Raw genomic sequence first — 13,838 nt, forward strand, 5'->3', positions numbered from 1 at the left:
CAGAAATTGCTTTTTAAGAGCTAAATAGTGACAGCGGGTTTTAAAGGAAATACATATTTTCCCTATCAGAAATACATTACTGGCTTCATCAAGTGCCTACTGACATGATTGGGAATTAAATTACTTCTGAAAGGATTTGATAGACGCTCGATTCACGCATTAATGGCAAAACTAACCATGGGTTTCTCTCCCGCCCGCAGCCCTGCCAACGGAGGCCGCACGTGTGTGGGGCCGAGCTACGAGTTCCAGCTCTGCAACACCCAGGACTGTCCTAAGGACTTTGAAGATTTCAGAGAGGAGCAGTGCCGGCAGTGGGATCCTTACTTTGAGTACCAGAACACGAAACACCACTGGCTGCCCTATGAACACGTCGATGGTGAGTGGTCCCCTTTTCCTATGAAAAGTAAAATCAGTTGCAAACACGAGTAAAAATTATATAAGGATGGGTAAAATGTCTAATGGAAGGTGTCCCTGCCCATGGCAGGGGGGTTGGAACTAGGTGGTCTTGAAGGTCCCTTCCAACCTAAAACATTCTATGATTTTTCTAGGGAAATCATGCCTCACAAATCTGTTACGAGTTGTTTGGAGGGATCGGTATCAGTGTATGAGTGACCCAATTCATATAATGGACTTGGATTTTCAAAAAGCTTTGGACCCTGTTTCCAGTAACTGCTCTTAGACAGAGCTATCTGACATGAAAGGGAACGATCTTGCATGAGGGTGTGTGCTCAACCAGGGTGGATGCAGGGAGCGTGGGTGTCGCTGAGCACACCTGACAGTGAGCTGGGAAAGGGAGCAGAATAGGTGACAAAATCTGCTCCAGATTCAAAATTCCTCGGGCTAATTAAAATAAGAAGGTCCACCGTGAGAGCTGCAGAAGGACCTTGTGACACTGAGAGACTGGACGTGGCAATTGTTTGGCATTGATAAATGCCAGTAATGGATGTGGGGATAAAAAATAAGTGTGGATGTGTGTGCTGCTCTGAAGAGAGCACCTGCATGATGTGTCTGCCTTTTAAATGCTCTGCCAATGTAGCTCAGGTTGTGCCCATCTCACTGCTGCCCCCACTGCTAAAAAACCCACACTTGAACTCGGAAAGGCCCGAATAAAGCAAGCATAAGCAATGACTTCTGAATGAGGAGAGTTTAGACAAACTGGGACTTTTCACCCTGAAAAAGTGATTATTTAGATTAAAAAGACAGAGTTACAAAATTGTGAGGGGCATGGTTCTTCAGTTTCTCATGACACAAGCCTGGGAACACTAAATAAAATTATCAGGTAGCAGATTTAAAACAAATAAGAAGTGCTTTTCCACACAGCATATAATTAAAGTGGAATTCGTTGCCACAGGAAGCTGCAGATGCCAGAAAGTTTGAAAAATTATTTAGACAAATGCTTGAAAGTTCTATAGGCCATTAAGAGCTATTAAACACCCTGCTCCAGCCAGGACTTAAGAAGTCCCCAGGCTGTGGTTTATGAGGAACTTGGAGAATATTCTGAGGAAAGCATCTGGTTTATTCTTACCTCTTTTTGCAAATGCTGGTGGCCCTGTCGGAGGCAGCTGTTGGGTTGGACGGGTGCTGGGTCTGAACCAGCACGGTCAGTCTGGTGTCCTGACATCTTGGCAGAGGTCACCTCGTAGAACAAAAACGTTCCTTTTCCCATTAACACCTGCCAATGAAAGCGCAGCCGGTTGATTTGGGCCACGAAGGCGGTTGTGCTATTGCCTCGTTGTGCTGAAAACATGCCGAGAAGAGGTTTTACCAAACACAGGGGTGGGCAGCAACAATTCTCACCTTGTTTGACGAGCAGTGCGGGCTGCTTGCTGCTTCTCAACCTGGCCACTTCATCCGAGTGACGGGTGCTCTGGGGCAGGGTTGTCCTGGCAAGGGGCAGGTACCGGGCACCGAGCTGTCCTCGGCCAGGCACCCATCTCCCTGGGGGAAACGGTCACTCTGGGTGAATCATTTCACATTCCAGTGAGAGGATACTCTGCCAGAAGTTAATAGAAAATTCCTTGTAATTAATTTGCCTGACTTTCTTCCCAAACAGTTCTCAGGGTTCCCTCATTCTTTTCATGCCATCTTATGCAATCTGGGATTTTCAGCGGCACAGACACAGCCTCACGGCTTAATTTCATGAAATAGCTTTGCTGGCACAGGGAGAGGGGACGAGTGCTGTGGCCCACAGACCTTTGCTTCTGCTTTAGCCTTTGGAGCAGTCTGCTGCAAAGACCACTGAGACTAATCAGATGTTTTTCTGTTAAATTCAACAGCTTCTGGGTCAGAAACCAGCTCACTGATGTCTGAGCACTGATCACTGGGCGCTGCTGGTTTCCTGTATAACTATGGTATAACTGCAGCCCCCTTTGCGAGAGTTACATTTGCCTGTGTAGGGTTATTAGGAAGAACAGCTTTTGTGTGAAAACAAGGCCAGAGGGTGGTTTATGTTTGAACTCTAATGTATCTAAAAGCTCCTTTTGTAAAGATAAGGCATATCAGTGACATACTTTGTGCAGATAATGCAGCCGGGGCTCAAAAGCGACATTAATCCACACACCTGACACGCAGCTCAGCTGGACGTGTCTGACACATCGTGTATGTGATGGGGACAGAGGGGAGCAGCTCATCCTCTGGCCAGAGAAAAGCTGCCAAGCTGGGGTACACCCCAGTGTGTGCTTGAGCACCCCGCTGCTGCACCGTGCCACGGCCTCTCTCCTGCTCCAAGCCCCCCGAGCATCCCATCTCCCGGCCCACGCTGGGCTCACGTGCCCCTGTGCCGTGCATCTGCCAGGGCAGTGTAGAGTGATGGTGGCTGTTAGCTCCCAGCCTCAATTAAATGAGAAGGAAAGACACGGGGAGCAGGGAACAGACAGTCATATGGTCACGTCCATGCTCCTGCACCTCCACTATGCCCAGCAACCAGTGAATAGAAAGAAAATAATTCTTTGCAATTAACAGGGTCCAATTTAACGGCACTTGCACATTTAATACTCCCATGGAGCAATGGGAGGAGAAGTCCCTCTAAAATAAAGCCCTTATACAGAGTTGTTGGCAGCCAGTCAGCCCTTCTGATATTTTCATTTAATCACGTACAGTGAATGTATGGGGGTGGGGGGATGTACACATCGATGTGCATAGTTTAATGTTTCTAACATATGCAAATACATTGCTTGTGATTATGCTGGTCTTAATAGTCCCTTAGTAAGAATCTGCACAAGAAAAGTGAAGTACCTGTTTTAATAGTCTAGACCCTACATTTTAGCACCACATCTCTGCGATGTTCAGGAGCAGGAACAAAGGTCCCTGATGTACCAATACCCAGTGGCCATGAGGACATCAACAGCAATAACAAGCACTTTATTAAAAGAGGGCAGAGGCCACAGAACTGTGCAGGGGAAGAACGCAAAGGGCCTGTGAAGATTTATTTTAATTGAACCGCTATAACAGAAAGGTCGTTATTGTTTTAAATGGTGGGAAAAGTGTCCCAACTTTTAATCATGTTAAAATAGCAGAATCTTTATTTGTTTCATCTAACAGAAAGGCCATTTGCGCTTCACTTCCAAGGAAAGCATAGTGAATCCTATTATGGGGCTTGGGAACAGCAAGAGACATGGGTAAAACGACATACACTGGTGGAATGCAACTTTATTCAGCCACTGACTAGTCATTTCAGCTTGATTTTTTGTTCTTAGCTCATTGAAACAGATTAGGAGAAAGAGGTACACTTGTCTGGCTGTTTGTGCATGTATTAGCAGTAAAAAAGGGGGTTTTCTCAATCTTTTTGACATCTTATCTTGTTTAATGATTTTAAACTCTCATAAATGCAACAATTAACCATGGTTAGGAGGAAACAGTATGGCCCAGCTGTCTCTGAAGACATTTTGGATGCCAGATTCACTCAGTGTCCAACAGCTGCTTTTCATGGCAAAAGACTTTTGCTTTTCTTCAGATTTAAGTGCAGTTCAGGAGAAACTGATGCAGCAACCTGCATCCATCTCTCACAGGTAGTCATGTAGCAGGCTGTGGAAACCTCTGCCAGATTGCATCATCTGACAAGGATTAAATAGGTTAATTAATTAACCTCCCCCATCTATGTAAATGCTCTGTGATTTTTAAGACTGTCTCCTAATGATGGCACATGGGTGCTTTATCATTCAGCACTTTCCAAATGATCTTGTAGCCTCTGAAAGGGGATAAGCATCGATGATTTATGTGGTACCGTATTGTGTTCTGTGGTGTATGCAGGGAAGAGGAGAGAGCCAACGCTACTGAAAGTGCTGTTCACAAAGTCAGCAACGAAACCGTTAGAGCGGAGTCGTTTTCTTTTGCAGCTAAGGAAAGGTGCCACCTGTATTGTGAATCACAGGAAACGGGGGATGTGGTGTATATGAAGAGGATGGTACACGATGGGACCCGCTGCTCCTACAAAGACGCTTACAGCATCTGTGTGCGGGGAGACTGCTTGGTAAGGTTCTGATGGCTTTTTTCAGAGCACAGTATTGTGAAAACGATTAAAATGGGAGCTTGAGTGTTTCTCTGCAAGAATGACTATTTAAGGAAGTATAACACCACTTCGGGCAATAAGGAGATTTCATTAGAATTATTGTCACAATATTATGTGTGATATTCACAGTTGCCATCACATTGCATGTGACTCGATTCCAACAGCGCCTACCTACACAAGTCATATTTAATTCAGTATTCTAAGATGAACTATTACAATTAGCTTTCAGTGAAAGCTCTTCCTAGGTGGAATGTACAGTGAAGTAGGAACATGCAGCAGCTTTCAAGGAAAGTGGTGTTAAGATATGGCTGATGTGCATTCCCTCTGTATTCGATCATGCTATTTTTAAAAAAATCAATGACAGTTCCTCTAAGATGGGATCTGCCACAGGTCAGCCTTCAATGGAATTAGAGGCTCTGACTTAGCAAAGCGCTGGTGAAGGTGCTTATCCTCACATAGATGCCTTGATTCTCTTGGAATTTAAACATCTGCTTTAAGATAAGCTGAGGCTTAAGAGCTTTTCCTCAACCGTGCTGCTTTCCTTCAGTAAGAGGACCACTGTGAAGCATAATATAACAATATAATCACCTGATTGACAGCTATTATAGACACTGGAAGTATTAAAATCTGTTTAGATGTTGATCTTCCAGGAAAATGCTACACTTTGTACTTCATTGCCAAAGCAGAAGCCTGGGATTTGATATCTGAAGGCTCATTTCAATCCAAGCGTGGGTAAATAAGAATGACTGGTTTTCTCTTTCGTGCACAGAAAGTTGGGTGCGACAGGGTCATAGGTTCCACGAAGCAGGAAGATAAGTGTGGTGTTTGTGGAGGAGATAATTCCCACTGCAAAGTGGTCAAAGGAACATTTTCAAGGGTACCAAAGAAACAAGGTCAGTGCACTCAGTGTGTTTTGTCCTGGGGAACTCAGGGTATTTTTGCTTGATCTCTTCTGTTTCATGGAAAGTACCAGAGCAATCACAAATCATTTACAGTATCACTAATTCTGATGAACTCTCTGGACTTCACTTTGAGATGTGTCTAGAATTTGAAAATTGAGCCCTTTTTCTCTATTACATTTCATCACCTGGCACAGAAAAAGGGATGGGAATGATGCTGGGTTAGGTTCAGCTTGCTGTAATACACCCTGCTTTTAGAAAATAAGGTTTATTTAAAAACCTAAGAAAGACTTTTCCTGTTCGTGGCATACTAACCAGTTACTATCTTTTCAAATACTACAATAAAGGGCACATTAAGATGTTTGAAATTCCTGTTGGTGCGAGACATTTACTTATACAGGAAACAGACACCACCAGTCATAATCTTGGTAAGTATGCAACAAGTAGGAAAATTTTCAGTCAGAATATTTCTTTTCAGCTCTTTATTTTTGTTTCTGGAGCCTCACAATGTGTTTATGCATTTGTTTACCCATTATCCTCCCACACCATGTACCTCCTTTAAGTATGTAAAATTAGGAAACTTGTTTGGCAGTTTGATTTTGCTGCGGTGTATTCCCCAGTGTCTTAGCCAGAAGATCCCTGCATTGGCACGTGCGAGTGTGAAAGCTGCTGGAGGAGGAGCTGAATTACATTAAGGGCTGCAACGCATTATCTTCGCGGGCATCTCTCGTAATGTGCTTCCCATCCTCAGTCACTTCCATGCCACATCCAAATCCATTCCGGGTTCTGCCCCGTTGCTGACAGTATTGACGCGGGGCTGCCCGATCAATCACGCAGCTTAGAAAGTAATTGAAATCCGCTCCTCGCAGTGCCCTGTAATCAATGCGAAGCAGTGTCAACAGTGCCTGTTATTAATTGGAAGTAGATCCACAGTGAATGGCCTGCTAATTGTGTTGTGAGTCATTCCAGCTTCTCACCAGCGAACCTTTCCCGTGCGGCTCAGTGTAGCCTGGTCCCCGGATCGGGAGAGCGATTGCTCGCCGATCCAGACAAGGTGGTTCTTTTGGTGTGGGTAGGCGATACCCGGGGGACACAAACAGCTTGCTCCCTGCCGAGGCCAGTGCTGAGGGAGTAGGATGCTCAGGTAGCTGCTAGAGAGAAGCGAGTTACAATCTGGTGTTAAATAACGATTCCTGCTTCTTCTAATGAGCAGAGCAAATTTTCCATTTCAGGAGAAAACTAAAGGTTCCTAATACAGAGGTGGCTAAAGTCTCTCCAGGATGGGAGTGTTGATGCTAGTGGGAACCAGAGGACTCGGGCGCTGTGTGCAATGGCAGGCGCCTGTGAAGCAGCAGAACCTTAAGCAGGGCTGTCGGTGTCAGGGCTGGATCTGAGACGGAGAATTAATACAGTCTCTAGCATCTCTCCCTCTCTGCGGGGACCCACCGGGGCTTAGCCCAGTAGCCTTTCTCTCATGGAGCACTAACAGCCCTCTGAGCTGCCTTACAACATGTGAAAGTGCTGAGTAGCTGTGGGACCCCCACCAGCTTCCAATTGGCTTGGATTTGGCTAGTGGATTCAGAAGCTGTTGGTCGGGAGCAGGCAGACGGACGCACGCGGTGCAGTCGCGCTGGCCTCATTTCTCTGGCAAGGCAGGCTGTGAAAAAGGGAAAAAAAAAAAGGACAATTGATGTTTCTGGAGCTGAGCAGGAAAGCATTGGCAGTTCAGTGAAACACCTGAAAAGGTGTTTCCAAAGCTGGGAGAGAACAGAGGGAAAATGGCCTTTTCTGCTTCTGCCGCTGGGATGAGAGCAGAACAAAACTCGAGGTGAGAAGCGAACCTCTCGTACTCACTGTTCTTATGTTGTTCTAGCAATTAAAAATCGTGAAACGGGGAAATTCATTCTAAGCGAAGACAACTATGTGCCAGACTCTAAAGTATTTATTGACATGGGTGTGGAGTGGGAATATCGGAATGATGATGACAGAGAAACTGTGCAGACCATGGGGCCGCTGCGTCATGGAATAGTTATTCTGGTAAGTCAAACGGAAACCATCTTGCACAGAACACAGCGTTCAGGGTTAAAGAGCCATAATGTGCTATAATATAGTTTAGATTCCTCTTGTGAGTTACAAGACATCTGCTTCAACTATAAGACAATAGAAAATGTATTTTAATTCCTTTCTCCTAATTCACTGCTCTGTACCAGAGTTCTTAGAACTCGGGGTTATGTGTTGAGCAGCCGACCCTCACGATTATGCCCTGTAGATGGCCTAGTGAATGGCCATTTATCATATCTGACTTGAGCATTAGTTACAAAAGGTCAGAATGGTTCCTGTCAGATAGATCTAACAGCTCCTCCTCCTGTCCATATGTTGAAAATGTATCCTGCAAAGGCAGATGCAGGATTCTTGTGCTTCCAGGCTCCCTTTGCCAGGGCACAGCCAGTTCTGCAGTTCCCAAACCCACGCGACAATATTCTATTTCCACTGCAAACTGGCAAACGATAGACTGCAATGAGTAGGGGTAGGTTCATCTGGGACCCCTCCGACAGCAGCTGTAATGTCTTGATCTACACCAGCTGAATGTCAAAGGAGGAATAAATATTATGTTTTCAGAGGACCAATATTTTGTACTTTATTCACATTGAGTTCCATTTTCCTGCATTTCTCTTAGTGCAGTGTGATAGCAACAACTCTTCCTAAATAGTTTATATTTCTGTCAGGATTAAGTAACGAGCTTCACAGAATTCCCAGGATTATCATAAATATATTCGTGTTTTATCAGAAGCATAAGCAATTTTCTTCACTGCTTTCAGTTATCTGTGCATTTGAGTTTGCCTTGTCTTTTTTGTGGAACTATCCATTATCATTTTAGTACATTTCCTTCTTTTATGACAGGATATGGAAAAAATTTAGTATCGTGAAGTCAGTCCAATACTGGCAAGAAAAATTAGTCTAAATCAACAACAGTCTTTCTTAACATGCAGTTTAGAAACTGTGTGTCATAAGGATAGAGATACTTTTTCATCAGGGAATAAAATACGTGTTGAGTGCAGCTAAAAGGTTTAAATCCCTCCGGGGATGTTTTTCTGTCTGAGCCATGATGATGGCTGCTTCACGTCATGTCTCATAGCTTCTGATATCAGTCTTTCAAATCTTTTTTCCCTTCCCTCTGTTTTGCTTACTAGGTGATTCCTCACGGTAGTGCCAAGATATCTCTGACTTACAAGTACATGATCCATGAAGATTCCTTGAATGTAGATAACAATAATGTTTTGGAAGAGGACTCTGTGTCACATGAATGGGCTTTGAAGAAGTGGTCCCAGTGTTCAAAACCTTGTGGAGGAGGTAAAAACAAACCCCTGAAGCATTCAAAATGGATTAAGAGAAAACTGGAAGGATGCGTAGAATTCATTGCCATCAGACACTAGGGAGACCAGGACTATGGAGGGGTTTATTTAGGTTCAGAAATAATTAAATAAATAGCGAATGGAGTTAGAAGTCTGACTAAAATGGTTTTGGGAGCAGATCTGGGGTGGCTCATTTCTGATTTATCTTTAGAAAATTGGAAAATTGTACAAATGTGCAAGATTTGGATGAGTGTCTCTGAGGCATGACAGTGCCAAACCTCAGGGTGCTGTGGGGCAGCCCTTAGTAAATCTGCATCCTGTGACGTGCACTTGCAATGTGAAGGGGATGAGCAATTCCGGGTGCTAAATCTACGTAAATAAGTGTTAATTTAGCGCAATTTACAGTTCCTTTTGTAGTGTGTTCATCAGTAGTTCCAGCTACAACCTTTGACAGTGTGTTTGCAGTTTGTTGGAAACCTGAGTCCTGGGTAACACCTACCAGCACTGAAAATAAGAGGAGTGTCTTTCTTCAGGCTACCAGTTCACAAAGTACGGCTGCCGGAGGAAGACAGACCACAAGATGGTTCATCGGAGTTACTGCGAGTCGATCCCAAAGCCCAAGCCCATCCGCAGAGTGTGCAACCTCCAGGAGTGTTCCCAGCCCATGTAAGCATCGCCGCACACCGGCACTGCTCGGCGGCGGCTGCAATAGGCACTTGTCACCTGAGAGGTGACTTGGGCTTGTCCTCCATGCATCGTTACAAAAAGGCAGGGCTGTGAGGATGAGATGCTTGTAGATACACTGTTTCTGGGACTGCTGGTTCCTATTACTTCTGAAAAAAGTTGGATTAGAAAAGCAGTGCTGTCCTGATCCAGACATTTGTGTTCAGGCCATCTTGAGGCAATAAAAAATAGACATAAATTCAATTTATAGCTGTTGATTTTACACAGTGTGAATTAACCGTGTAAGAACAAATTTACAGAGTGCTACATAAGAAAAGCAATGTCATCCAGCCTCAAATCCAAATCTTCCTAAAGTTCACAGCATAGTTTTGGACATTTAAACACAGGGAAAAATATTTGGCCTCTTAGATTTCTGTGGCTGCCCTGGTACAGCATGGTATGGCTGTTGTACCTTCATCTTCGCTGTGCACCATCAAGTGTTATGAACATGTTAATTCACATTTCACAGAAGCTTTTTTTGACTGGCAGCAGGTAACTCCTGCCACATGTAGGGCTCATATATTCCTCATGTTGCTACTGCAACAACAAAGGAGTATGTTGATCCCAGCTTTTATCTCTGAGGACCAAGTCTAGATTCCAGGAAGCACAGCAAATGTGTAGAACATACCACACAATATTTCCTAACTTCCTTTCAAAAAAGATTTGGAAGAGAGAAAAGTCAAGAAACTGTGCCCCATAAACTCAGCATGGGTCAGGGTTTAACGCTTATTTACTGGAACTGAAGTGATGACCTCACTGTAGCTCGGGCTCTCTGGAAAGGACTGTATTCTTTCAGCTGCAAAGATAATTGGACCCAGGTACGACAAACACTCAACAGGATCCTAAATCGTACTTGGATTCCTGAATGTTTCAGTCAACTCTCTTTCCATGGAATGGCATTGGAGCATTTCGCACTTGTACATAGGAGAGCCAATTATTTAAGGGATTTCATGAAGGTCTGTGACACCCACTGCACTAATGTGCTGCTTCTTCACCGCTGGGAAAAAAATCGTGTTTGTCTCAGAAACCACCTTAGGATTCATGGCTTTGTGCTCCACAGTGCTTGCCTTCCTCCCCTGCTGTGTAATTTCAACAGGTTACACAGAGAAAGTTGAGTGAAATTGCCACTTCACTTTCTGTTTAACTCGGGCCTATTGCCTTGTGCCCGTGCTATTTCCTGACTGTTTCTAAACCCAGGATTTTATGGATGCTTTACAACAGTTGCTTCAAACTCAGCATGTTTCTTCTGACTACAGATATTTTTTGGTTAAGTTTATCCCATGAATACTGTTTACATTGAACAATATTTTCTTCTTGCAGTTCTCTGCATTCTGTAAATATTTATAGACTGCTGTGTATCTTCACTTACTTGACTATAACCAAGCTTGCAGTAGGCTACATAAATTTCCTCTGGTCCTCTCTGTCCTTTTTGCTCTTGCTGTTCCTTACAATTCATAGGTGTAATTCTTGAGCCAAGACCTGGGAAGCTCAGCAGCACCTTTGGGTGGTGGCTTTTGACATAGAAACGGCCAGATTTTTGTGTGCAGACTTTTAAAATCAAAGCAAATAAAGCGAAGCAAAGAATAATGCTTAGAGATAATGAGAGAGTAATTTTAAAGATGTGGGTCTTGTCACTGATTTTTCAGGGACACAGTCAAATAAAACTCACCGTAACTGCTTATGGGTTTTCATATCTTCTTTTTCCATATCAGAACCAGTACTAACATCCTGTTAAACTGGTGTTGAAGAGTTACAGTTCAACAGACGGTTTGAACTCACCTAATTTCACATAGAGAGGCTTTTACTCAGCTTACTCTCTTTTCACTACCCCAGATGGGTTACAGGAGACTGGGAGCCTTGCAGCAAAAGTTGTGGGAAAACAGGATATCAAGTCCGATCTGTCCGATGTATCCAGCCCCTGCATGATAACACCAATCGGTCTGTTCATACCAAGTACTGCAACAACGACCGTCCAGAAGGCAGGAGGCCTTGCAACCGGGAGCTTTGCCCAGCGCAGTGGAGAATCGGATCCTGGTCACAGGTCAGTCTCTTTCTGGAGGTCTCAAGCAACTAATTTCTTATAACGCAGGGGAGAAAATCTTGGAATTCGTTCTGTGCTTTCCATTCAAACACATAAACACGATACACTCTCTGTATAGCTATTAGTTTATTGCTTCCACTGCTACTAATGCCACAGAAAGTGGGTTAGATGGAGAGAAACAGCCCTGGTAGTGAAATGGCCAGTGAAGCCATCCTGTGGTGCTGCTGGATGATCCAGACCCTGTGAGCTACCCAGATAAGATGGCAACATCAGGAACCTGACCCCTACTTGCTCTTTATTCTGTTCACAGTCATCTACCTGTTGACTTAAGCTGAGAGAAGGGCAATTAATTCTTTTATTTTCTTTCAAGTGAGGAAGACTTTAAAGTCTTCAGACACTCTGATTAGTGGCACCTAAGGAAGTTGGGCACCAACGCTTGTGGAGATTCAAAGGTGTAAGCAACTTTGTTAAAGCCCTCAGCAGGTTTAGCTGCTCAGTCTCATTAAGGTTCTGGTTGTAAGCCGAAGAACAGAGTTTTCAGCTAGTTTACTATGGAAATAGTAAACCTATTCAGGAACTGCTTGGATTCAGTTGCTCCCAGAACAAGTGTCAGGAGCTGGGCATTTTATGCTTTCCATCCCTGGCTTTTTGGCTAACTCATTGTGCGAGCAAGAAATGCAGTGCTCCTGTGCACAGACTGTTTCTTGCTCCAGTATTTATTAGAGCAGAAAGAAGCGCCATCTATTCATATTTACAAACCTTTATAAAGAAATCTGAGTAGAACATTGCAACATTAAATTCTTCGTATAGTTTTGATACACGAGATCCTTACAGTTTGTCTCAGCATTTCTCCATTAAATTGGAAGGAAGTTGGAGATAAACCAGTTTATTTTGGAACTGTGTCATGCAAACAGTTTTTATCCTCACTGGGTTGTATGGGTGTCACAAGCAATGCCATTCCTGGTGCACGCTGTGACCAGATGCCTCACATTTACAGCTGTTTGTTGCTCAGACCATAAGCTCTTTCTTGGAGTGTTACACTGCTATGTCACCAAAAGCGGTGGTTCTCCCTCTTGCTCAGTTACTGTAGGTACTGTGGTGGTTCAAATCAAGGGCAGTTATTTAAAACCTAAATTCTAATCCATTGTTTCCAAAGGATGACTTGGGGTCTAACCGGTGCATCTCCTTTCAGTGCTCTGTCAGCTGTGGCAACGGCACGCAGGATCGCCCGGTCCTGTGCCGGACCAGGGACAATGCTATCGGCCTTTGTAAAGAAAATAAACCCGAGACCGTAAGGATTTGCAGACTACCTCCGTGTCCAAGTAAGTGCTTGTCTTCTCTAGCATATGTTACTTGCTGAAAAAAACCCATAGTGATTGCATTTATTTTAAATGCCTTACTTGCATTTATACTTGTCCTACGTCTGCCTGGGGTGCCAGTTCTCCCTGGTTTTGAGCAGACTTTCCGAATATAGAGCTGTTGTGTGGCCAGCGGGCTGCTTGGGCACATGGTTGTTCTCACGGTGGGGAGCACCGCTTGCCCCCAGTACAGCGTGAGAGGCTGGGGCAGACCTCAGCACAGCAGTGATGGCTGGAACCAGCCAGCAGACAGCAGCTGCCCTGGGTGGGCCTGTGCCTCTGAGGTGAGCTGGGCTTGGCAGGAGGCTGTAGGGTTGTGCCTAACCAAGGGCATCACGTATAAAGATGCCTCTTTACTTTCTCCAGCTCCAGTGACAATCCCAGGTCTCTTTTCCGTTCTGTCAAGCACAAGTTATTTTTGGGGGTTTTGTAACTCAGTTTTTTTAAACTGTAATAAATGTGTTCTTACTTAATCCAGGACAGTAATGCCTCTATACTTGTTAGCTTTTCAGCTGTTTACAAATGATACTTGTGAGATCCTTTTACCTATCCCTATTATTAATTCCTTTTTTTAAATTTATTTTGGATGGGTAGCTTTTGATTCCTAATTAATTAGAACCAAGCTGCCAGTTGTGGTCTCCAATACAAAGATCTTAAAGAGGCAGTAGAACTAAACTAGGCTGGATGTATCTTAGGACGTAACGCTGCTGTGAGGAGTACTGCTGGAGAAGTGGCCTCCAGGCTGCCTTCAGTGTCGCCGCTCAAGTGCTGGGGCCAGTTCCTAGCAAACTGGCAAAACAGCAGCCTCTGCCCAAAACTGTAGAGCCAGGTCGTAATCCTTCCCTGGGCTCCTTCACCATTTGAGCCCGCTCACCCTCTTAGCTCATCCACTTCTGACATGGCAAATACTTAACGCTGACGTTAAGTAACATCTTTTTTTTTCCCCCCTTTATTCAA

The 13,838-nt window shown here is 44.3% G+C and overlaps 1 protein-coding gene across 1 annotated transcript in view; it reads left to right on the forward strand.

Moving 5' to 3' along the window:
- The window catches only part of ADAMTS2 (ADAM metallopeptidase with thrombospondin type 1 motif, 2), a 57,735-nt gene that overhangs the window by 39,027 nt on the left and 4,870 nt on the right, over window positions 1-13,838 (forward strand). The window contains exons 10-18 of the mRNA XM_010151728.1: window positions 201-376; window positions 4,335-4,468; window positions 5,277-5,400; window positions 5,754-5,834; window positions 7,280-7,443; window positions 8,598-8,757; window positions 9,293-9,425; window positions 11,316-11,523; window positions 12,716-12,845. Coding sequence (XP_010150030.1) covers window positions 201-376; window positions 4,335-4,468; window positions 5,277-5,400; window positions 5,754-5,834; window positions 7,280-7,443; window positions 8,598-8,757; window positions 9,293-9,425; window positions 11,316-11,523; window positions 12,716-12,845 — 1,310 coding nt within the window. The remainder of the gene's footprint in view (window positions 1-200; window positions 377-4,334; window positions 4,469-5,276; window positions 5,401-5,753; window positions 5,835-7,279; window positions 7,444-8,597; window positions 8,758-9,292; window positions 9,426-11,315; window positions 11,524-12,715; window positions 12,846-13,838) is intronic.

This window comes from Eurypyga helias, unplaced genomic scaffold, assembly GCF_000690775.1.
Source record: "Eurypyga helias isolate BGI_N326 unplaced genomic scaffold, ASM69077v1 scaffold5840, whole genome shotgun sequence".
In the NCBI taxonomy this organism is placed as follows: domain Eukaryota; kingdom Metazoa; phylum Chordata; class Aves; order Eurypygiformes; family Eurypygidae; genus Eurypyga; species Eurypyga helias.